Source organism: Peromyscus eremicus, chromosome 3, assembly GCF_949786415.1.
Source record: "Peromyscus eremicus chromosome 3, PerEre_H2_v1, whole genome shotgun sequence".
Taxonomy (NCBI): Eukaryota; Metazoa; Chordata; class Mammalia; order Rodentia; family Cricetidae; genus Peromyscus; species Peromyscus eremicus.
This window is the reverse complement of record NC_081418.1, coordinates 145375184-145399010: the sequence shown is the minus strand read 5'-3', so window position 1 is coordinate 145399010 and position 23827 is coordinate 145375184. Positions and strand designations below refer to the sequence as shown.

The window sequence follows — 23827 nt, the reverse complement described above, 5'->3', positions numbered from 1 at the left end:
ACACTAAACTTTCTAGAGATGTATAGACTAGATCTACAGTTCGCCTTTAATTCAGCAAAAAATATATTACATACACACTTGCACATGTATATACACACACACATAGATATGTACACATATAATACACACATGTGTGTATTATATGTGTTTGTGTGTTGGATGTATGTGCATAGAAATACACATACATGTATTTGTATGTGTATTTCTAGAGAATCCAGGCATATGAGAAAGATCAAGGGTTTACACTCCAGTGACCTGTCTGAGTTGTGGTTTTGCTGTTCTTTATATAGTATGTGACTGGATAACCACCTAACTTCTCATAAATTCACCATAGCCATTGAAAAAAATGCCATTGCCACAGCCACCTCCTTGGGTTCACATATAACATACAAAGAGACTTGTTAAAGAGCTTCCTACGAATAGGGAATCCTGCAGCTAGCTACAGCATCCTCAGAGCAGGGCCCTGGTCAGCAGGTTGGAGCATTTAGCTAGGAAATGCCAAGTGTCTTGCCTGAGAGAACTGTGTTTAAGCTGGTAAATCTATACAACTGTAGAAATGGTTCAGAAGTGCAAGCGAGTGACACATCCAAGCCAAGTTTCCACACCGTGGTAGTTTCTTTTTTTATGAATAGGATTTAACTTGCTTGTTCTGTACAACTTGGTCACTACTCTTCTCTTCTAGAAGCAGCCTGCGCCAACCTGTTCTCCATCCTACAGGAAGCTGTATTTTCTCCTCTAACCCTAGCTTTTTCATTTGGGTCGGTTCCACACACTTAACCCATGCTTTAGTCCTGTGACACGTGTTCAGCCTCTCCCATCTGTCTGCAGTCCCGCACCCCATTAGCAACTACACAGCATGGCTTAGGTATTTGGTTAAAGTTGTTGACTAGCTAATCTGGTAGATTAATTGATGACATTCATTCATACTAAAATTTTGGTAGATTGCAAGAGAATTAAAGTTCTCAGGTCATCGAAATTCTAATGTCTTTAATCAGAAATGATAGAAACAATGGTTCTTGCTCATAAAAAAAAACACGGCAGTTCCTAAAACATGCTGACATGCTTGGTGAGAGCCACAGATGGCTGGGATGTAGCTTAGTGGCCTGCTAGCATGTGCAAAGCTTCACCCTCAATCCCCAGCAAGCAGAACCAAGCAAACATAGGAGAGTCACATTTAAGGGACAAAAGTGAGGACTCTGTCGTGGGGCCACTGGGGAGGAGAACTCTGACGAGAGCCGCGGCAGAGCAAGTCAAGGGTTTTCCCTCTTTGACATTCTTCTCTCTCTAAGGTACCAGCTGAAGATGGGCTCCCATGTCCAACCCCATTAAGCTGCTCTCCCTGGCTGCAGCTGTAGGGGGGCATTGATCTGGAAGTTGGATTTAACACTTCCAAACTGCACCTTGTTTTTAGGAAACCAGGAGCATGCGTAGTGAAGACAGAGCAGATTTGTGGATGAGATGAAGCAAGACCAGGAAGGAGAAGGGGGCAGACTGGAGAAGGCTGGCAGAGAGCTTGTACAGAGAAGGGGAGAGAACACTGGGAGGGGAGAGAGAGCAGCAGGAGCATTTAAAAGATGGGGCAGAAGGTGGGGGAGGGGGCCGCATGAGGACCAGGGGAGACAGAAATCCAGAATTACAGAGTCCAGCCAGAGCTTTCTTCTTCTTGTTTCTGCCTGGGACTTGGAAGGAGACATCTCAGAGTGTCCCTTCCTCTTTGTCCTGTGACTCTGTTCCTGGATATTCTAGCCGGTCCCTCTATAGCTCACTTCAAAACCTAGCAGTAGTTTTGGGCAACGAAACTTTCCATCTCTGTCATAACATTTCTCCAAATGATTGTCTCTTCCTGACGAATGGCCTCTCTGCTGTGCCCCTTGGTGCCAGTACTACGTGTACTGACTTTAGACAGACTCTAGAAAAATGGTCTTACTGTGCCTGAAATTAAAATCCACTCAAAGCTAAATAAAAATATTGTATCTTAATGTTTCTTTTGAAATATCTTACAAAATTCTACATGTTTTCTTTTCTTTTTTTTTTTTCTGTATCAGCAATAATGTCACAGGAACCCCGTTGCCTTTTTGAACTAATATACCAGTGTTCTGTCCTTGGTCAGAATAAAGACTGAATTCTATTTATAAAAAATGTTTCACTGTTTATATGTACTACAGAATTTTAATCAAGATAAACTCATAGATATCTGAAATCAGCAGTGGATAATTTTCACTCACTGAATTCATATTCTTATGACTTAACAGTTCAGGAGGTAAGAGCTCAGGCTAGCTAATTATTGTTCCTATTTATCACGAAAGATTTCAGAGATGGTATTATCAGAGTATTAATTTTAGCACCAACTAGAGTAAAAACCTTTCTCTGTGACAAATGGAGAATTTCAAAACATAAAATGACCAGAGGCTTTTGCATACCTTTATGTACATATGAAATGGTCGTATTTACGACATGGCCTCTTGCCAGCTTTCTGTAGGTCCTAACAATCCATTCATTCTGTGGTTTCCTATGGTGAGAACGGATGTTTTTCCTAGAGTGGATTCTGGGATAAGCATCTCTAGTGGTCACTCCATCCCTGTGTGTAAACAACACATTGTGCTTTTCCACATGTACCCACCTCTTCTGAGGCATCCCTTCTCTTTGGAAGCATGTGATCTTTTGGTCCTGTTAGCTCAACTTGACAGCCTTCAGCTATCTGAGAATAGAATCTCAGTCATGGTGTTGCCCAGATCATATTAGCCCAGGGGTACATATGCCTGTGGGAAGTTGTCTTGACTGTTTATGATGTAAGATGACCTAGAGCACTATGGGTAGCACAGTGGGTCTCTGGGCAGGTGGTCCTGTGCTGTCGAAGACAGCTACCTAAGCATGAGCCACAGCACACCAGAAAGCAGTGTTCTTCCATATTTTCTGCCTCAAGTTCTTTTTTTTGTTTTGTTTTTGAGATGGGGTTCTCTCTCTGTAGCCCCGGCTGGCTGCCCTAGAACTCGCAGAGAGCCACCTGCCTCTGCCTCCTGTGTGTTGGGATTAAAGGCGTGTGGTACTACATCTGGCTCCTGACTGAGTTCTTGCCCTGGCTTCCCTCAGTGGTGGACTGTAACCTGTAAGATGAAAGAAAGCCTTTTCTCTCCTAAATTACATGAGTCAGAGTGTTTTCTCACAGCAACAGAAGGGGAGCTAAAACAGGTTTTGATTTGGAAAGTGAAGATCATTATGGTGAAACTCTAAGCGTAACAGGACTACAGACTTACTTAGTTAGTTTCCTCTTCTTTAAGCCATTTTTACTCCTGAAAATTGGAAAAAAAACATTTATCAGGATAAAAAGTTGGTTAATATGATTAAACTTTAAAGACCTTTAAAGTTTTTTATTAAGCAACTCCTTATTTATTTTTTTATTAACTATACCTCAGATTTGTTACATTAGTCTCCTTAGGTAAAATGATAACTATTTCTGATTCATTTTAAGACGCCACCAGGCTGTGAGAATACACCTGCATTTCATATTTCCCATTTGCTGAAAACTGCGTCCTAGAGATAAAATTGCTGACTCCTGGTGGTTACCTTACTAGAATGTTTTATTCACAATGGAAACATCCATTTCCTGGTTTCTAGTGTCTGTAGACAAGAAAGAAGATGAATGATAAAGAACAAATGCCCAGAGTTCTGAAGGTTGGATTCTTAGTTACGGACTAAGATAGCCTTGCCTGTCATTTCCGAGGTGAACTGTGTGAGTGCTGTGGGAGCATGACTTACACAATTCTACGTTCTTACGCTTCTAACATATATGAAGAAATAGACCTGCCACATGTTTCTTCTTAATCCATTAACAACCCATAAACTCAAGCATAGGAAGTGTTAATGTATGGTTTGGTTAATTACATTTACTTAGGATTATTTAGAGTGATTGTTTTCATGCAGCGGGTAAAGCAATCAACCGTGTCACCTCACACTACGATAGCAGTTATTTGAAGTACTTTGTCATTGTATTTTATCATCTGTTCAAGTGGCATGTGTTAGCCTAATTGAGTTTATGAATGAAATGATAGTAAATACTGCTGTAATCAATTTCACAGGTCTTTAAATATTTTAATGCAGGCATGCATGCTTTCAAAAATAAATGTCAATAGAAAATAATCAGTTATAGGTACAAGTACCTTTATGTACCAAATTATTTATTTGTACATTAAAACTATGATTTTGTGGATATCTCAGCTCCAGAAAGCCTTTAAAAGAACAAAGCAGTATTTTTCCCATGCTTTCATAGCATCTGGCAAGTAGCCATTTCTTATGTGGTATGGTGGATTCATGTTATCCCACCTGCTAGATGATGTGCCCTTGGGTTGTCAATGAATGCTTATCACGATGAGTTGAAGCAAAATATCTTAAATTCATATTATCCTCACAATTTCACTTAGTAAGTCAACTATGCAAATTACACATCTTGTATTCTTTTCTATTTAAATTACACATCTTGTACTCTTTTCCATTATATGCAGTTTTATATACGGCACGAAAGTAGAAAATGGGCTATCTGGGAAACAGGGCAAGGACTAGCAAGAAGGAAAGAAGGATGGTGGGTTGGGTATAGAAGGCAAGTATGCTCAAAGCCCATGACATACTTGAGGAAAACGTTTGTATGAGGGCCAGGAGCTGGCTCAAACAATAAAAGGTCTTGCTGACAAGCCCGAGAACCTTAGTCCAGCCCCCGGAACTCAAGGAGAAAGGAGAGAACTGACTTCTGAAAGCTGTCCTTTGACCTCCACATGCCCAATGTGGTGTGAGCCTGCAATCATCACATACACACACACACACACACACACACACACACACACACCCCACAGGCACACACACAGAGCACACACACATACCACAGTGTATAATGAATGCATATCAGTAAAAGGAAAGATTATGAACTATTCTCAAACTGTCTAAAGAATAACACTAACTTGATCCTTGACTTCGGCTTGCGAGGTCCTACAAAGTGAGGCTTGTAGACAGACAGGAGGCAGTCAGGCCAGGATTATAGGGAAGCATCCATAGTGGTACATGGAGTTTCCAGGTTTGGATAGTTTTTATTTCTTCCTACTTGCAAGTGAAGATGCCCCTTGCTTCGTTCCTGCTTCTCCCTTGCTCCCCTGGCCTCATCTTTTCTGTCTTTTATTCTTAGAATTTAGAAGAAATAAAACTTTCCCCCAACATTTCAAAAGCACTGATGTTGGATGTAGTTGTATCACTTAGGATGCTGGAACCTAAAGAAAGCTCCACGGACCCTCCTTTGGTTCAGCTCTCATGGTAATAAGTTAATTTCAGGAATGCAACACAGCCAATTACGTCAGCAACTTGAGAAAGCAGAATGCCCAGGCAGGTGGCTGACAGCTCTGCTAGGATCAGGGAACTGAGAGTGAACAAAAATTCCTTTCCTATCCAAACGGACTGCAAAAGGGATCTGAAACAAAGGGGTGTGTGCAAAAGAGAGATGCTGAAACATTCATGCTGAAGCAGCGAGCTGCTGGTACTTGGCAGCTCGGGAGAAACCAGAGTCATGGAGGACAGATACACACTTTTTCATTCTAATCCCATTTGTCATGGAGGGAACTTTCAGTGTGATGTAAAACTCCACTGCGTATTTTGTATGATGCACTGTGGCTATGAGAGTCCATCTGTCTGATTTGTGGCCACTTTCAATGTTCTATTTAGATTCTACTGAATCTGGAGTGTCCCTGTATCTGAAGGCTGTGGAATATGCCAAGACTGACTGATGACAGGCCATAGCCACGTGGAGAGCGTCTTTCTACGCTTTTGAGTACTGTGCCGAGAGAGAGAGAGAGAGAGAGAGAGAGAGAGAGAGAGAGAGAGAGAGAGAGAGAGAGAGAGAGAGAGAGACAGAGAGACAGAGACAGAAAGACAGAGAGACAGAGAGACAGAGAGACAGACAGAGACAGAGAAACAGAGACAGACAGAGAGAGACAATAAAGAGAAAGTTAAAACCTCCAGTGACTTAGAAATGAAGGTGGATTCTTCCTGAGTTCTACAGAGACACAACAGCCTGTAAAATCCAACCACACTGCAGTCCATCCCTTAAAAGAATCCAAGGTTATAACAGGGACATGAAAAATGCAGTGATTAAAAAAAAAACCAACAAAGTACAAAACCCTAGAGGTCCCCAGGTCCGTAAGTGCAGCTGTTCCACATGCTAAACAAACGCCACCATAAAATCTGAAAAAAGGCCTTTAGGTTTGTATTCTACTCCAAACACAGCACTCAATGACCAATGACCTTGTATACATTTGAATACTGTAACTAAACGTCACCCTGTGCCTAAAATGCCAACTGTTTAGGCGTTAGAGCCGAAGTGTGAATGTTTGAGTACGGCGTGCAGGTGGCTCTGGGAGAGAAAAGAAACAGCGGTGAGTTTAGTTCAGAGTAGGAGATGCTTTTAAAGAGAGTCGGGCTCCAAGACCACTGAAGTCGGGAACCCTCATAGAGGCTAACTGACAGGGCACTAGTGCCAGACACCTACCACATGTGGCAGATCTCATCAGACCACGAGAAACTGTCTGAGGGGCTCTCTGGATTTCCTCTCAAACTTGTAGAGGCCTCTGAGGGTGGTAGCAAATCAAGACAAACTCATCTCTTCAAGAATGCTTTGGAAGTGTGTGGGGGTGCAGCTCTGCTGTTTGGGGCTGTTGTTAATCGGTAGACGGCATATGAAGACAGATGCATTGGAGGGAGACTTAGCAAATGCAGGAAGGGACCTGCAGCTCGAGCAGTGGGGAACGTGAGCTGTTTTTTTTTTTTTTTTTTTCTGGTTGGGATGTCTGAAAGCTTTAGAATGTGACAACAGAGACTGGTCTCTTACCTTGAACTGTCTCTTCACACCTCGAGGCAACTATTTACAGCCTCAGGATGTTCTTCTAAAAACAGTAGGGCATTTTGCCCCTCTTAACCAGGGGTTCACACTATTTGATCAATACTGTCCATAATGGACCTTGAAGGGGTTGGCCATCTGTTCCTCAGCAGGTCATTAAGAAAGACACACGGGTCATGACCATAGAAAATAGGAAGATCTGAGGGACTGAACTAGGAAAGGGATACAGCACTGCACACAGCCCTCTCTTGTTTTAACTGAACCTATAGTGGACCCTCTAGTCACTGCCTGCATCCTAAGCACAGGTCGAATTCCTGAGGAGGATGAGTGGGGGTTCAGCTGAAAGGTAGTGCAGGTTTTGAAGGTCAAGGTGGGATTAACATGTATTACTCATACCCGGAGACTATTTGATACTAAACACAGGACGCTCTGAGTTGATGGTGAAGTCTGAACCCCAGAAGAAGCAACAGCCTAGAGAATGGTAGTGGATACTACTGCAGTGAGCTATGGTTGACCTTGTTTCAAAGAACTGCCCTCTTGGTTTTTGGTTTTATGTACAGATTCTGTAGCAACGATGCTCACTGAGAAAGTCTTTTTAAATGTTTCTTTCTTTGCAGCTTGATATCATAAATTACATCACCTGTATTCCTTTTGCCCTCAGAGGACTAGAAGAATATTTGGCTAATAGCGTCTATGCATGAATAGTTGTTCAGATTCCCTGATCCCCCCTTGTCCCTCCCCCACCCTTCTCTGTCTTTCTCTTTCTGTCTCTGCCTGTCTCTGTCTCTCTGTCTCTGTCTCTGTCTCTGTCTCTGTCTCTCTCTCTCTGTCTCTCTCTCTCTCTCTCACACACACACACACACACACACACACACACACACCACTATTCCACTCCATGAGATATTTTTATTGCTTCCTTCCAAGTCTGCTTCACATTGCCCACATTTCAGGTAGCTGTTTATTATTTACTATCTAAACAACCATGTGTTAGCTTAAAGAAAATAACTGTGTGTGTGTGTGTGTGTGTGTGTGTGTGTGTGTGTGTGTGTGTATACGTGTATGTACATGTGTGTTTGGGATTTTTCTCAGTTTCCTGAAAGACTATTTCTCTGATGGCTTAGGGGAGAAAATAATTTTGGATTCTTTGGTCGAAGAGTCAAGTTTATTATTACAATTATTACCATTATCATTATAGCATAGCAAAAGCCAAGAAGGATGTGCTTCAAGCCTTGATTGCCTATATGATTTAAATACTAATAAAGCACTAGACCAAAGGAAGGGTTTTTTTTCTATTAAATTATGTGTACATGTGTTTACAACCAAGTCTACGTACATGAATGCAGGTGCCTGAGAAGGGCACTGGATCTCCTGGAGCTAGAGTTACCGGCGGTTGTGAGCTGTGGTTTCTGGGAATTGAACTTAGGTCCTCTGCAAGTGCAGCCTTAACTGTTTAGCTGGGAGCCCAGAGTTCTGTTTTCCTGTCTCTAAAAGGATCATCACATGTTACAGACTTTGGGGGTATTAGAAAAGATAATTGCATAGATGGGCTTATATGTAGTTAGATATTCAATAGTTAGAGAGTTGAGGTTGTTATGAAAGCAAAGAGGTCTCCAGATGCAGAGTCTCCTTCCTTACCTCCTGCATTTACCTTTCTGGAAATAAAGAGTTTTCTCACGTGTGGGGATGGGAAGAAAAATGGGATTCAAAGATGGGAGGCCAACAGACCAAGTCCAAGAAGACACAGGAACACGGGATAGGAAAGCTTTCGAAAGAACCACAGGAGATTTAACTGAGAAGACACTGTAGGCATCTGGGGACCATTCACCACTGTCTCAATGCCTTTCCACTTGCTCATCATTCTAAGTGCTGAGAATCATGTGAAATAACCAACAAGAAAAAAAGTCCTTTAATCCCATTTTATTTACTTTCTGCAAGTTAACTTTTAAAGACTTTGTGTTGGGTAAATAGTAAAAATGAAATCACTTACCAAGGGTTAATATAAAATGCCAAAAGATAATCAGTCCAAAGACATGAAGGCAGCAGGGTTAAGAAAGCAAAGACACTCCTACGCCTGTGAGCATTAATAAACAACAGATGCAAAGATGAAAACGGGGTAAGGGTTAGTAATTCAGTTGTGAACAGATATCAATTAGTTACCTGCCAGGGTCAACTCATAGTTAAATATCATTCCCTCTGTAGGCTTCCAATGGAAGGCTTACAGGCTACGATATTGACCAAATCAGCTTCTATTCATACAAGTCCTCATTGTAATCAGAGACAGCATCTTCAGCTTATTTGGCATCAATTCCTCTGCTCTGAGGAGATTTTGTTTTTCATTCGACTCACAGAGGCTCATTAGCTGGCTGGCGTATTATTCTCAGCCATCGCCCCTTCCAATCTAACCTGGTTTAGGAAGCCAGGTAGCAGAACAGCAGCTCGTCTGAGTGGATATAGATGGGCAGGTCACTTAAGTGGGTTCTGGGGTGGACCAGGCTTCCTTATCGAGCTGCACCACTTGATATGACTTTCAATGGTATTTTCAATTTAAACCCTTATCCAGTTTCTTTTCTTTTTCTTTTGAGACAGGGTTTCTCTGTGTAGCCCTGGCTGTCCTGGAACTCACTCTGTAGACCAGGCTGGCCTCAAACTCACAGAGATCTGTTTGCCTCTGCCTCCTGAATGCTGGGATTAAAGGTGTGTGCCACCACCATCCAGCCCTTATCCAATTTCTAAAGCTATTCCTTAAACTACCAACTCAAATGCTACTTGGGTATCATTCATTCAACTTCAACACCTCATCCATGGCCTGTGGTTTTTCATTGGTTCTCATCAGAGTGGAAGTAAAACATTAAGTAATTGCATTTTAATTCTAATTGAAGTAAAATGTCTGATTGAAATCTGATTGCAGATATTCAAATAGCACTCAAGACAGACCATCCATTCATGTGGACTGGAAAATGTCCTTAGATGCATCTATAGTTAGTGTGATAACTGTCATCTTGTCACTTTAGTTAGAACAAATCCCCACTGAGATTGTTAATCTCACTCCCTTGGAATATGCTCCTGCTGGTGAAATGAAGTTTGCAGGAGAATTTGCTTGATTTTATAGAAATGTCCTGAAGGGAATTCTTTTCTTTGCTTTTAGTTTCCCCAGAGTGGTCTATAAATCTTACAAATTGTGACTGACTATGAAGCTCATGAATACCTGGCTTTCATGGGTCATGGAAACAACTGGGACAGTTTCTAGATGGACCTCATAGCAGTGCTTTGGGGACCCGGTCTTTTAAAGGGAAGAAATGGGAGTTGGTGAGTCTCTTAATCTTGAGAAGAGTCCTAACACATTAGAACAAACCTTCTCATGTTTCTGAAATTGTCAGCATCAAGGACTTATAAATTCTCTTTCTTCATAACTGAATTGATCATATTTTAATAGAAAAACTCTCTTCATGTTAAAAATGTAAAATGACCCAAAGTGCAGTCCTATCAAACAGATTCTCATTTCAGTACTGTTTTCAACTAGAGTGATCATCATCCACACTGAGAGAGGAAGATTTTACGTTTTAAATAAGTTTTTTTCCCCCTATTGATTCTGCAGGGTGAAATTTCTGGTCTCTCAGATCTGTTTCTTTACCATTAGCCTCTTTGGGGAAAGTAGGTTCATGTAAACACTTCTCTGGCAGCCTGTAAACTACATGCCCTAGCTGCATGGAAAATGTTTACTTGATTGGTGATTCTCTTGGATATCATGAACTGAATGCTAGGCTGGACAGTATTGCCATTTATTACACACCGTAGTGTGGTATAATGGCAACCAAAATCATCTCTTGACATTATTCTAATTCCCCAAACATCTCTTCCCTCTAGGATCTCCCTTCCCAATTGGAAATGACAAGGGGCTCATACAATTTTTTAGTTTGCCTGTGTCTTTGATCCAAGAGGTGAGAGCTTTGGGCTGCACACCTTTACTTCACTTTCGAACGGAAGTGTCGGTTCCCATCACCAGGCACTCAGCCACGTTGCTTTATTTAAGTCCCCCCTGGACCTCTGGCTGCCTTTTGTTCATGTGGCTGTTGTGCTGCAGCCCTTCCTCAGCATAGCTTTGGACACTTTGCATGACTTCATGGTCACTTTTTCCTTTACTCAAGAATTGTATTCCGTTTCTAGAAACCATTTTGACTCATGATGATCTAGTCATTGATTGCTCACTGAAATAAAGGAAGGACAACCAGAAAAAAAATTGTCTATGCTTTAAAGACAATAAAATCAAATTTGGCGCATGTGCTGGCCAGCTAAGCCAGCTGGAGACATGTCCCAGATTAATACTCACCAACTGTAGGGAAGTTTCCCTTCCCTCTCCAAGGACGCAAAGTTGACGAATGTGCCAGCTCCGCACTCCCTGTTTGAAAGAGGCAAAACAAAGGTTACTCCTTGATGGAGCGCTCTACCTGACAGGAAGGTCATGAGAGCCTTTGTCCAGCTTATCATGACAGCATTAAAAAAAAAAAGATAATGTAAGCTTTGTGTGGTTCTCTTTCGCATACAATACCAAAAGACAAAGAAAGATAAAACACAAAACAGCCCCTGGAAGTGCAGCAAATCAAACTCTTTGAGTTGAAACAGAGTTTGCTCACAATCCTTTCCAAAAGGTGTTCATGGCCCTAGAATACATCTGCACCTCCATTGCTGCCCCTCTGCATTGTGCTTGTGTATGGCTGTTTATTGCATGCTTCCTCGGAACTGGATATTACAGCATGCTACTGCCATGTTGTCTACTAAATGCAGGGCACGGTCACCCCACCTCTTCCTAGGACATGAAGTCTGGTGGCTTCTGGGCCACCAATCTTTAGTTTTCTTTTCCAGTGTTTTTGAAACTCTCTCTCTCTCTCTCTCTCTCTCTCTCTCTCTCTCTCTCTCTCTCTCCCTCCCTCCCTCCCTCCCTCCCTCCCTGTCCCTCTCCTTCTCTTTCCCTCTCTTTCTCTCTCTCTCTCTCTCTTTGTATCTCTCTGTGCGTGACATGCATGTGTGCATACAAGGCACAGGACCCTGTGCACATGCGTATTTAGACCAGAAGAGGACAGAGAACTTAGAGAGTCCCGTTCTATCACTCCCTATCTCACTCCCTTGAGGAATAGTCTCTCACTAACCCTGCAGCTAGGCTGGCTTCCAGACAGGCCCCAAGAATCCTCTTCTCTCTGCTCTCCACCTGGCTTTTTATGTGGATTTGGACTCAGGTCCTCAGGCTTGTGAATCAAGCACTCTGACCCACCAAGTCACCCCTCCAGCCCCTCCTCCTGGAAATGTTCCCACCCAGCTGTCCCACAGCGTCATCCGACGCCCTCCTCTCTTTTGTATGGTTATCCTCTGATTTTCTCAACTCTATTGCTTTCTTACATTTCTCTCTTCAGCCAACATTGTCCCTAGACAGCCGGATCTTAGAATGGGCTGTCTCCTCCACTCCCGTGTCTACAGTTAACTCAAACTCCTCCCTCCTCAAAGTGGAATCTTGATGTTCCCTGACTGACATGTGCACACCTGCAGTCCTCACTGGTCTCTCTCGGGCGGCAGCACCATCCTTTCTGTTGTTAGGGCCAAACCTCTGTAGTTATCCTTTATGCATTCCCCATATAATTCAGTTTCTTAGCCAATCCCATGGTCTCTGTTTTCAGGGAATATCCGGAATCTGGCCATTTCTCTCCTTTGTTGCTAACACTCAGGATTAGGAACCACCATATCTTTTTCCTGGAGTAGTGGTTCTCAACTTTCCTAATGCTGTGACCCTTTAATACAGTTCTTCATATTGTGGTGACTCCCACAATTGTTATTTCATTGCTACTTCATAACTGTAATTTTGCTACTGTTACGAATAAATATCTAATATGCAGGATATCTGATATATGACCCCAGTGAAAAGGTTGGTTGATCCCCCAAAAAGATTGCAACCCACAGGTTGAGAACCACTGTCCTAGACTCTGATAACACCTCCTCCAGCTCATGTGCCCCCCTCTTCATCACCCTAATATAGCCTGTTTTCTACATAAAACCAAAATGAATGTATCAAAACTCATCGGATCTCATTAATCTGCTCCAGACTCTGCTGTGACTGTTCATTTCACCCAGACTGAGAGCCGGGGGCCTTACAATGGCTTGTGAAGCCCTCTCTGGTCAGGCATCACCTGCCACTCTTCCCTGCACCTCCTCTGCTTGAACTGTCCTGGCATCTCAGCCAGTCTTTAAATATATTAGCCATGACTTTGAGCCTCTACACCAGGTGTTCTTTACACTGGACACTCTTTCCACAGATGATGTACGGCCATGCCTCCCAAGCCTTTGTTTTAAGTGGTTACTCTTCACCAACCTTTCAGGTTCTCTGTCTGTATTCTGGCACTGCTGATCTCCATTATTTTTTCTCATGACCTTCTAACACACTATGAAGTTGTAGTTTTGTCTTTAGTGTATATTATCTGTCTCCCCCATTGTACGGCAGACTCTATCAGGTGCTACTAAGGTCCAGTACAGCCAGACACTCGGCATTCAGGGCAGTTGCTACATAGCAGGTATTAGAATTTTCTAAGCAAATGAATGAAGTTTTGGTGACCTGCACAAGCTCACACAGTTTCTAAGTCTAGACCTTACTTGAGGAGTGCAATGTTACAGACCCTGTAGTCCTACAATGTACAAGTCCCCCAGCATCCTGAGAGTTATTGCAATACCAACCTTCATAAGCTGGTGGCCATATTCACAAGTGACCACTGTCATCTGTCATGACCTCCATTTTTATCCTTGTACTTAGCTTGAGTCAGTTTGGGTGTTTAAAAAGATCTATTCCTATACACGCTGCTAGCTAGGTTGTAAACTCCCAATGGACTTGATTTTCTCTCTCTTCTTCCTTTCTTGGTGTGGACAGAATCTCACTATGTATTCCTGCTTGGCCTGGAACTCACTATGTAGACAAGACTAACTTCAAAATTCACAGAGATCCAAGTGTCTCTGCCTCCAGAGGGCTGGGATTAAAGGCACATGCTACTACCCCTAATTTATTTTTAATATACCATATAAGTCATTGCTTAAATCATGATGAGAGAGCAAACTTTAAAAGACATTGGTTTGTAATTCAGCTGGTCAACAGTGTACAGTAAACATTTGAAACAAATTTCTCAAAAGCAGTTGTTACCAAATGAGCAGCAATGTCTTTAGGGAACTGATAGATTATTCCAGCAATGTGAAGAAAGTAGTGGAAAATGTGTCTAAAGAAGAGGACTTGATGCTTATCCTAGTAGTAGAGCGCTTGCCAAGAATGCACAAGGCCCTGGCTTCCTTCTACATCACACACACACACACACACACACACACACACACACACACACTTAAACAAACAACCACACTTTTCTTATTACATCACACACAGACACACACACACACAGAAATGAACAAGCACACTTTCCTTATTACATCTCTTTCACACACACACACACACACACACACACACACACAGAAATGAACAAGCACACTTTTCTTATTACATCTCTTTCACACACATACACACACACACACACACACACACACTTATGCACACAGAAACAAACAACCACACTTTTCTTACTATATCACACACACTTACACACACAGAAATGAACAAGCACACTTTCCTTACCTAGCCATCTGCAGGTGCTTCTTCCTGAGAATGACAAGGGTCACTAGCAGCAGTCCAATTAAAAGTGTGCTGAGGATGGCCAGCACCGAGATCACCACCACGTTAGGGTTCATCTCTGTAACTAAAGAGAAAAGCCACATGTTGCTATGGGTTACAGGACACGGAGGCTGACAGCCATTCCTAGACTCTCATCCGCCCTTAGGAACGTTGAGTTTATGATGAAGATGATGATGGCAACAACCGTGTTTGTCTAAGGCAACCAGTGCTTTGTCTTCAGTAGAGCTCTGAGGCTGACAGATGGTCCTCAGGTATATGGAGAAACTGAGTCTGTGACCTAGGCCCCTGGCATACAGGATGTTCTTATAAAGAAAAGCTGCAAGTGTGAAAGGTATCAATGCCATGGCTTGCAACTATTTGAAAATTAAAAATCATTACCATGCATTACCACTGTTTAACATTTTCAAAAACTTTGAATGATGGCAGGTTCTTATTTTAAAGTCAGGAAGCACAGCTGTATAGTTTTCTCTCAGTTAATAATATATAAGAGCAAGGCATTAGCGAGCTGCCGTCTGTGGCGGCATTTTACATGTTACCAGAAGCAGGCATTCTGACTATCTGTAGCCATATGCTCAGAGGTTTCCCATCTGCACAGACGCAGAGATTAAATCTATTAATAAATTGGAGAGTCCTTAAGAGTGGGGTTGCTCTCATGTGCTTTCTCTGATGAATGGTCTGCTCATCACATACGAACAGGATACCAGAGGCAAGGAAACAGCTTCCATGTCTTTATAAAAGTCTCCATGGTGAGTCAGGGGAGATACACGTCCTCCTTTGCAGGTCAGGAACAACAGAACTGATGGGCATGGAGGCACGTCCTGTATCCCAGGACTTGGGAGGCTGAGGTAGGAGGGTTAAAGGTTTGGGGGCAGTTTGGACTATATGGTGAGTTTGAGGCCAGCCTGAGCTACATGATAACCATCTCAAAACCCCACAGAATCAATCCTCAATGACTTCAGTACTTGCTACTTGCCACCTCTGCTTGGATTTGTGGCCGAGTGCTGAGAAGAGAGAAGAGCAGACTAGTCAATTCTCTTTGGAAGTTTATTTCCCCAAGCTTATTTGTTTTCCCTTGTAAGTAAACCAGACAGAAAATTTCACCTGTTACTCTAGGTTCCCAAGGAAAGGACAAGAATGAATAGATGTTAAAGTGTATTTTTAGTAGTGTCACGGAAGCCAGGTACGGTAGCATATGACTGTAATTACAGCTTTTGAAGGAAGGAATGAGGCAGGGGAATTCTTATGAGTTCCAGGCCAGCTAGGAATATGTAGTGAGAGCATGTATCAACTTTACTCTTTGAAAACAAAAACAAAGCAAAACAAACAAACAAGCAAACAAACAAAAAACTCAAGCAAAATCCAGGAGAAAACGTGCTATGAGATGTGAGATGAAACACCATTAAAACACTGCCCATGTCTGCCTTCACCTCTTCTTCTTATAAATAAGAAGTAAATAGAAAAGACTCAGAAACAAAACAAAGCAAAAGCCCATACTACTCATCCCTGCAGTCAGCAGCTAAATGTGCGGCTAGTGTGACAGACACAAGAGGGAATCCATGAAAGGGTCAGTGTGCTCGTATGCACGGCTGTCTTCACAGGGTTCTTCACTGATGGTCTGTTGCTCCTGCTGTGAACAGTGCACATACTATAATTCAGGAAAGCAGCGAGGAGGCCAGCACTGTCCCAGGCCATGGGTTCATCACTAATTTTCCAGTTAGCATGGCTGAAGCAGCAGCGTTCTCACTTTGAGTTTAAGTAGGAGTTGTAACTAACTATTCTTTGACCAGGGCCAGCAAAGGACCAGCACAGAGGAGCGTGAGTTGGTCAGGAAGGTGTGTACCGCTCTTATGGATTCCAAGGATGGTGGCCTTGGTGATCTGCTAGCCTTTTTACAGCATACATTAAGGCTTTCTGTATTTTCACTTGTAATTTTCAAAATAACCTAAAATGGAGCTGGAAAGATGGTTCAGCAGGTAAAAGCACTGGCTGCTTTTGCAGAGAACACGGATTTGGTTCCCAGCACCACATGTTGGCTCACAACCACCTATATCTCTAGTTCCAGGGGATCTGACATCCTCTTGTGACCTCTGGGGGGCACCAGGCATGTACATGGTGCACAGACATCCATGCAGGCAAAACAATCATACTTATTAACATAAAAATAGAAAGAACCCAAATAACCAAAATCTGAAATTCATATACTGTTATTCTATATTTACATATTGAAAAAAAATTCAAGACAATATACATCTTTTTCTAAGTCACATGTTCTAACCAAATGCACTTTGGGGTTGAAGTCAAGGTCTCTCTGAACCCATAGCTTGGGATGTTTTCGGTAGAAGACTAGTTCCATCAAAAGACAGACTATGTATATTTAAAACGAAACATTAAAGAACATATAGAAACATCCAAAGAGCAGATTGCCTTGTTCTGTACAATTACCCATTGTGGAGACAGCTATGAATGTCGGAACACTGGGACTGTTGTGGCTGAAGCTGGTCACGCTACAGTTGTAGGCAGTGGCCGGAAGGAGGCTGGAGATGGTCACAACGTGGGAGGAAACAGCTACCGGCTCCTGGAGGTGGAGAAAATCAAATTCATTTCACTCCATCCTTATTTATTTTGTCTTTAAAACTAGTTTTTCATACCAAGAAGGTTGTATGTAGAGTAAAGCAATTAAAATATGGAAAAGGTTAATAGTGAAAAATCTTTCCAGAGATTCCCTGCCACACCATTCTGTTCCATGGAAGCAGCCAACATTACTGGGCTTTTCCTTCCTTGTACATATTTGATGGAGGTGTGAATGCAGAGGTCATGTTGACAATCATAAATGATGATGATATAGTTCACACTCCTCTGCTGATTTTCACTCAATTATCAGTATCTTTTGGCATTCTTACTGTAAGTTTGTATTAAGATGTTTTATCTTTTGTTTAAGTGACAAAAAATTTAAAAACTATGTATATGTATGTATATATGAATGTTTGTCTGTCTGTATATATGGGTGCCACATGCATTTAGTGCCTGTGAAGACCAGAAGAGGGCACCCTATCCCTTGGAACTGGAGTTTCTGACAGTTGTGAGCCACTGTGTAGGTTCTGGGAACCAAACCTCAGTTCTCTGCAAGAACAGCAGACTTAGCACCAACGCCATCTCTCCAGCTCTTATTTTTATCATTTTTTAAGGAGTTCACACAAGTCCTTTCAAAGTTCATACTTGACCTCACCAGCCTCCTATTGATGAAGATTCAAGTGGTTTGTTGATTTCTTTGTGTGCTATTGTAAACAATACTAAGTAATACAGCATCTTGCAAACATAGGAACATATGTATAGTGTTTTTATGTATGTGTGATGGTTAACATTGATCATGAACTTGACAGACCCTGGAATCACCTATGAGATGAGGGATTGTTTAGATCAAGTCAGCCTCTGGGCACATCCATGACAGGTTATTGTGATTAGGTTAATTGAAGTGAGAAGATCCACCTTGAAGGAAGGGGGCACCATTCTCTGAGCCTGGATCCTAGACTGCCTTTAGAGGAGGAAGCTATCTAAACAAAGACACCATGTTTCTCTGGATTGCTGATGCAACATGACCATCTGCCTTCAGCTTCTGCTGCCAGGACTTCTCCACTGTGAAGGATGGTACCCCGGAAGGATGAGCCGGAAGAGACTCCTTCTCCTGCAAGTTGCTTTTGTTGGGGTATTTTATCACAGCTACAGGAAAAACTACAACACTAGGTATGGACATGCATGTGTGGTGTGTGCATGCACACACACACACACACAGACACACACACACACACACACACACACACACACACACACTACCTGTGAAGTTATGTACATATATGTAATCATACATTCCCAGCAGTTAACACTCAGTCACAAACTATGCCTCTATAATACTGAAAACTATTGAAAACCAGTCAGTCCCTCACAGGCCAGCTTACCTGGTCACAACTGCTGTGTGGTAACGAGGGTTTTCCTGTATTCTTTCTAATGTGGCATATTTGTCTATAGGCTTTTCCAATGACAATTATGTCTAGTAGTTTTATTTTGCAATTTTTATCATGAAGGAGGTTATCAATTTTTCATATGTTGAGGGATCCTTTGTTCTTGGCATCCTATGTGTTTGCTTAGGGGTGTTGCTCTTTATCTTTTTCCTTATAGTGTCTCTCTCTATGTTAAGAACCTAACCTGTTAGTCTGTGTTCTTCTTTTTAATCACACCCACCCAAAGCACGGTGATAGACGGTGCTCAGAAGCAGAATGATCTCACTTTTGAGAAGAGTAAATGGCTCATTGGGTGGCTCCACGGCCAGGCAGTGACACTCATACTGCACAATAGGAACAATGAACCAGCCCGACACTCTTTCTCAAAAGAAGATCCCCAAACACTCCAGGCTAACAAGATGGCAGCTGGCAGCACTGATTTCCCATCCTACCCATCACCTTGTCCAGGAAAGAATTGCAGCAAGGAAAGAAAGACTGGCTGACAGGACTAAATTGCCCCAGGTAGCTGACTAACCATTGTGTTGCTAATGGAGACATCACTATAGTTACAGAGGAGAAAATCTATCTGTGGCAGGACAGTTATTTTCCAAAAGGTTCTGAGGACAGAGACAGGGCTCAGCTGCTCAGCACAGATCAAAAGAGAGAAATTTGTAGATGCGTCTATCAAAGGGGCAGGGGAATCAAAGCCCATTATCTCAGCAATCAGTGGGAAAAGGTCTGCTCTCCCAGCCTTCCCGTCCTTCCTTCCCAGGGACAAGGCCTTCACTTATTGAAAGAGCATCAATTATTCATGCTGGAAGAATTACTCTACCCCCTACAGTGTATGAACTCCCTCACTAACCTGCCCTTTCCCCCACCTCTGGCTATAAAGCCTGCTTTTCTTTCTTCCTTCCTTCCTTCCTTCCTTCCTTCCTTCCTTCCTTCCTTCCTTCCTTCCTTCCTTCTTGCCTTCTTTTCTTCCTTCCTTTCTTTCTCTTTTATTTTACTTTTCTGACTCAGTTACTCTCAGAGCTAAGTGTCCACTTCTCCTGCCCTTGATCGTGACCTGGAGAGCAAGGTAGTTTATTGTTTCTGCTGTTTATGACCCCAAAGCTTCAACAATAACCATGTCTCAGATTTTCGTCTTTTAAATTATTTCGCCAATATGACTCTTTGCTGGGGAACTTATATTTCACTACTTGCACAATTGAAATGATGTCTTTTATTTGTAGTGTCTTTTTAAGTGTAAAATGAATTTAAAAATTAATAAAACAATTTACAAATGATTAAAAGAAAAAATTCAAGACAAGTGTTGATTCTACTTTTTGTGTTCTCTAGAATACCTTTCAAAAACTGGGCAACTAGTTCCTATTAAAGTATACTTTAGACGTCAAGGTCCTCATAAGTATACTCCATAAATACTGTCAACTGCTCTCTACAAAGCCCAAATGAATAAGCAGACAGTTTTCACTTCGTGTAATTCCATGAAACAGAATGCTTTCAGTTTGCTTCACTAGCCTTAACCAAAAGCAACCCAGAAGGAAAGTCGAGGCAATCAGTACCTGGAGTTTGGCATCATGGCTAGAGCCGAGCTGTTGACAGAGAACTTCGAAGAAGTCAGCAATGCCCTCCTCGACCCACAGCAGGGTCACCGACGTCTGTGTTTTGTTCACTGCGAAGAGTGATTTCGGAGGGGCTGGTTCTGAAGGAAGAGCAAAATTTTAAACAATGAAATGACATGTATCTCTTCATTCAGTAGTAAATGGGTGGGATGTGCAGAGAACTCACAGGCAGGCAGGTAAGAGCCGTGTTTTATACTACTTGTGAATGATATGCCCCTCCACAGGGCCTGTCGTCTCCATCCAAAGGCAGAATGTGTGCTGTCCTTCCCTGCTTGTTTCTCAACTTCTCCTTTTGGACACTTCTGTTTTCTACTTCAGCTTTATAACCAGAGACTATTAATAGTTTCTGTGTCATCCATCCCGGAGTTAGCGTTGTCCTGACAACACATAACTTCTTGGATGAGACACAGGGAAAAAAGATGAAGAAGAAGTACAGAAAGATGGGGAGGGGGCTCTCACTCCTAATGGGATGATGAAGCTTGGGCCTTAGCCTCAACCTGTTTTCCTTTCTTTGGATGTTGCTCTTAGGTCGGAAGATTGGATTCTTGAAACTTTAGTGAAAATTAAGAGAGATAAAACTGAAAAGATAACACGATTTTTTTAAAAGGATGATGGAAGAGAACCAGATTCTCAATAACATGTTAGAGATAAAAAATTTTATCATAGCTGGGCAGTGGTGGTGCACACCTTTAATCCCAGCACTCAGGAGGCAAAGACAAGTGGATGTCTGTGAGTTTGAGGCCAGCCTGGGCTACAGAGTGAGTTCCAGGAAAGGTTCCAAAGCTACACAGAGAAACCTTGTCTCAAAAAAAATTATCATAGGCTTTTTATCTTGATCAATAAATTAATTCATAGTCAAGGGCCCCACACTGTGCTATCTGGGCCACTTTCTGTTCCTTTCTAGTTGAGTCACAGGCTTAGTTGGCCTGGTCCTCTGTTCTGGTAAGTTTTCTATGTTCCTATCTTCCACTTCTAGATTCTTTATCTCTACTCATGCCACTGTGTTATGATGCTGTGTTGTGATGCTGTGTTGTGGATGCTGTGTTATGCTGTGTTGTAATGCTGTGTGGTGGATGCTGTGTTGTGATGCTGTGTAGTGGATGCTGTGTTGTGATGCTGTGTGATGGATGCTGTGTTATGATGCTGTGTTGTGGATGCTGTGTTATGATGCTGTGTGATGGATGCTGTGTTGTGGATGCTGTGTGGTGGATGCTGTGTTATGATGCTGTATGGTTGATGCTGTGTGGTGGATGCTGTGTTATGATGCTGTGTTGTGATGCTGTGTGGTCATGCTGTGGTCTTCCCTTCTAGATCCTCCAGTATGTAAACTGCTGAGTTCCACTCCTGGGCTGAAGCTGGGTCCTTATTATCTGCTGGCAGATACCCTTGACATCGCTTGCTTGAAATACTGTATCTTGCCCCTCTGGGTAGAGATGTCAGTGTGCTCTCCCATCTGCACCCCGTTTCAGATAGCCAGATCTCTGCTGCAGATCTTCCACAGTTGTTAATTGGATTTCTTTATAATTTCTGCCCCACTCTCCTGAATCTGGTCCCTAGTCCTGGATTTTCACAGAGCTTGAATGTCCTATGAAACTGTTGACCCCTTTCAGTTCTTTCTGGTCAGATTTGGGCATCCTTTGTAGAAGACCATAATTATGGCATGGTAAAAAATCAAGTATTTAAAAACAGGACTCACTGCAGGGGGCCTGCACTTGAGTCTAACTAGAAAGTCATTTTCCAGTGAGAAAGTGACAAGTTTGGGTGAGAGAGTTAAAGGAGAGCAGAGTCAGCTCTGGAGAACTGAAAAGCACAGTATACGTCAGGGTCTCCTTTTCATTGGCAAGCGCTACCCACTCCTCCAGGCAGGGTTCTGCCTTGCTTCTCTTCTGAAGAAAAGGGACAGATGAAACCTCAAGTGTCAGAAGTCAATGTCAGAGGTCAAGGTCACCTCCTCCACTGCTGACAGGGCTTCAAGTCAGGTTTAGACCTGCAGGGGTTTGTGCCTGTTGTGCCCAGATCGCGACCCTCAGAAAGACCACCGAAGACAAGCATGCTGGAATGCAAAAGCAAGGTTTAATTCTGGATATCCAAAAGCAATACAAGCCTAGGCAGGGACTTTGTCCAATACATCCAACGCAGTGGAGGCTGGAGGAAGTGTCCACCTCTCTGCAAGCTCAGTTTTTAAAGGCAAAAACCACAAGGTTACATCATTTAGGGGTGCTAGTATGGGTACAATTCTGATTGGCTTGCTTCTAGGGGCTTTCTAGAAATCATGGCTTAATTTTACTTCTAAGGTGGTGGTTGTCCACCACCATTTCTCATTGGCTGCCCTCAGGTGGGGACATTTCTGTGGTCAGTTACCCTGGAAACCAGGGAGAGGACATTCCATAGTCCGGCAGTCATTACCTCATGACTACCTTGTGACTCTGTACTTTTACACTTCCTGGTTTCTGGAAACTGAACTGACTGGTTTCAGCAACTCATGGCCTATTCCAGTAACTCATGGCCTATACCTAAAAGGAGAAATCTTAGGCTTTAGTTTTAGGGTGAAACCATTTTGGTCTTATTTCTAAGATGGTTCATTTTGGTCTCACAGTGCCGTCTAAAATCGTGTCCTTGGGAGCAAATGTGCATGGTCGGGGCAGTACTGGATAAAGCTAGGCTTTACTTTTTCTCTTCTGAAAATACATACTACAAAGCCACTCATAGCAGCACGCACTTATGATCCTCACACTTGTGGTGTAGAAGCAGAAAGACCTGGAGTTCAAGGGCAGCCTCTGTTCCGAAGCGAGTTTGAGGCCAGTCTAGGTTATATGAAAACCTGTCTTAAGAACCAACCTAATTAAAACAAACAGATAAAAAGAAGTAGTTAAGTTTGGTAAATTGCTTGCCATTCAAGCACTAGGACCTGGTTCAGATCTCCAGCACCTATACACAAAGCCAGGCATGTTGGCCTGCGATTCCATCATTGAAGAAACAGCTACAGGAAGATTTCTGGAGCTCCCTGGAATCAGCAGGCTCTTGGGTGAATGAGACTTTGTTTCAGAAAGAAATGTAGAGAGTGATTGGGAAGTGTCAGTTGACTTCTGACTTCTCCACACCCTCCAAACACACACTCATACACACGTGTGTGCACATTCATACGAATGTGCACATAACACAATACAATACTACACACAACCCTATCAAGTACCGTGTACAGAATTTGGACAGGATGGAAGACAGCTATGCTAAGTATCATTTAATCTATACGGATTGTGAGAGGATCAAGCTGTTGCCTCTCTGGAAGATCTTGAGAGGACAAAGCTGTTGCCTCTTTGGGGAATGGAAATGACCTCTGAACTCAGAGCTGGTGCCCAACCCTTTGTGTTCCTTTTTTCACTTGGAGGTTGCAAAGGGAATAATCAGGTTAACGCTCAGTCTTGGAGCAGAACCGAATGTCTTTAATGTCCCCAATTCATCCTTTTCTGCTAATCTAAATCTTTCTTCCTTTTTATGGGGGAGGCAGGGACAGGGGAGCAAGAGGGAGACTATTCTATCTTGGAAATCGCTATGTGCTTAGACTGCCCTTATACTCATGACAATCCTCCTGCCTCAGCTTCTCAAATGTGGGGATTAAAGGCATGTGGCA

General features: G+C 42.6%; 1 protein-coding gene across 1 annotated transcript in view; it reads right to left on the bottom strand.

Moving 5' to 3' along the window:
- The window catches only part of Ptpro (protein tyrosine phosphatase receptor type O), a 215996-nt gene that overhangs the window by 30587 nt on the left and 161582 nt on the right, over positions 1-23827 (bottom strand). The window contains exons 13-18 of the mRNA XM_059257172.1: positions 20137-20276; positions 17022-17154; positions 14523-14643; positions 11199-11267; positions 8859-8942; positions 3255-3290 (exon numbers count right to left, since the gene is read on the bottom strand). Coding sequence (XP_059113155.1) covers positions 3255-3290; positions 8859-8942; positions 11199-11267; positions 14523-14643; positions 17022-17154; positions 20137-20276 — 583 coding nt within the window. The remainder of the gene's footprint in view (positions 1-3254; positions 3291-8858; positions 8943-11198; positions 11268-14522; positions 14644-17021; positions 17155-20136; positions 20277-23827) is intronic.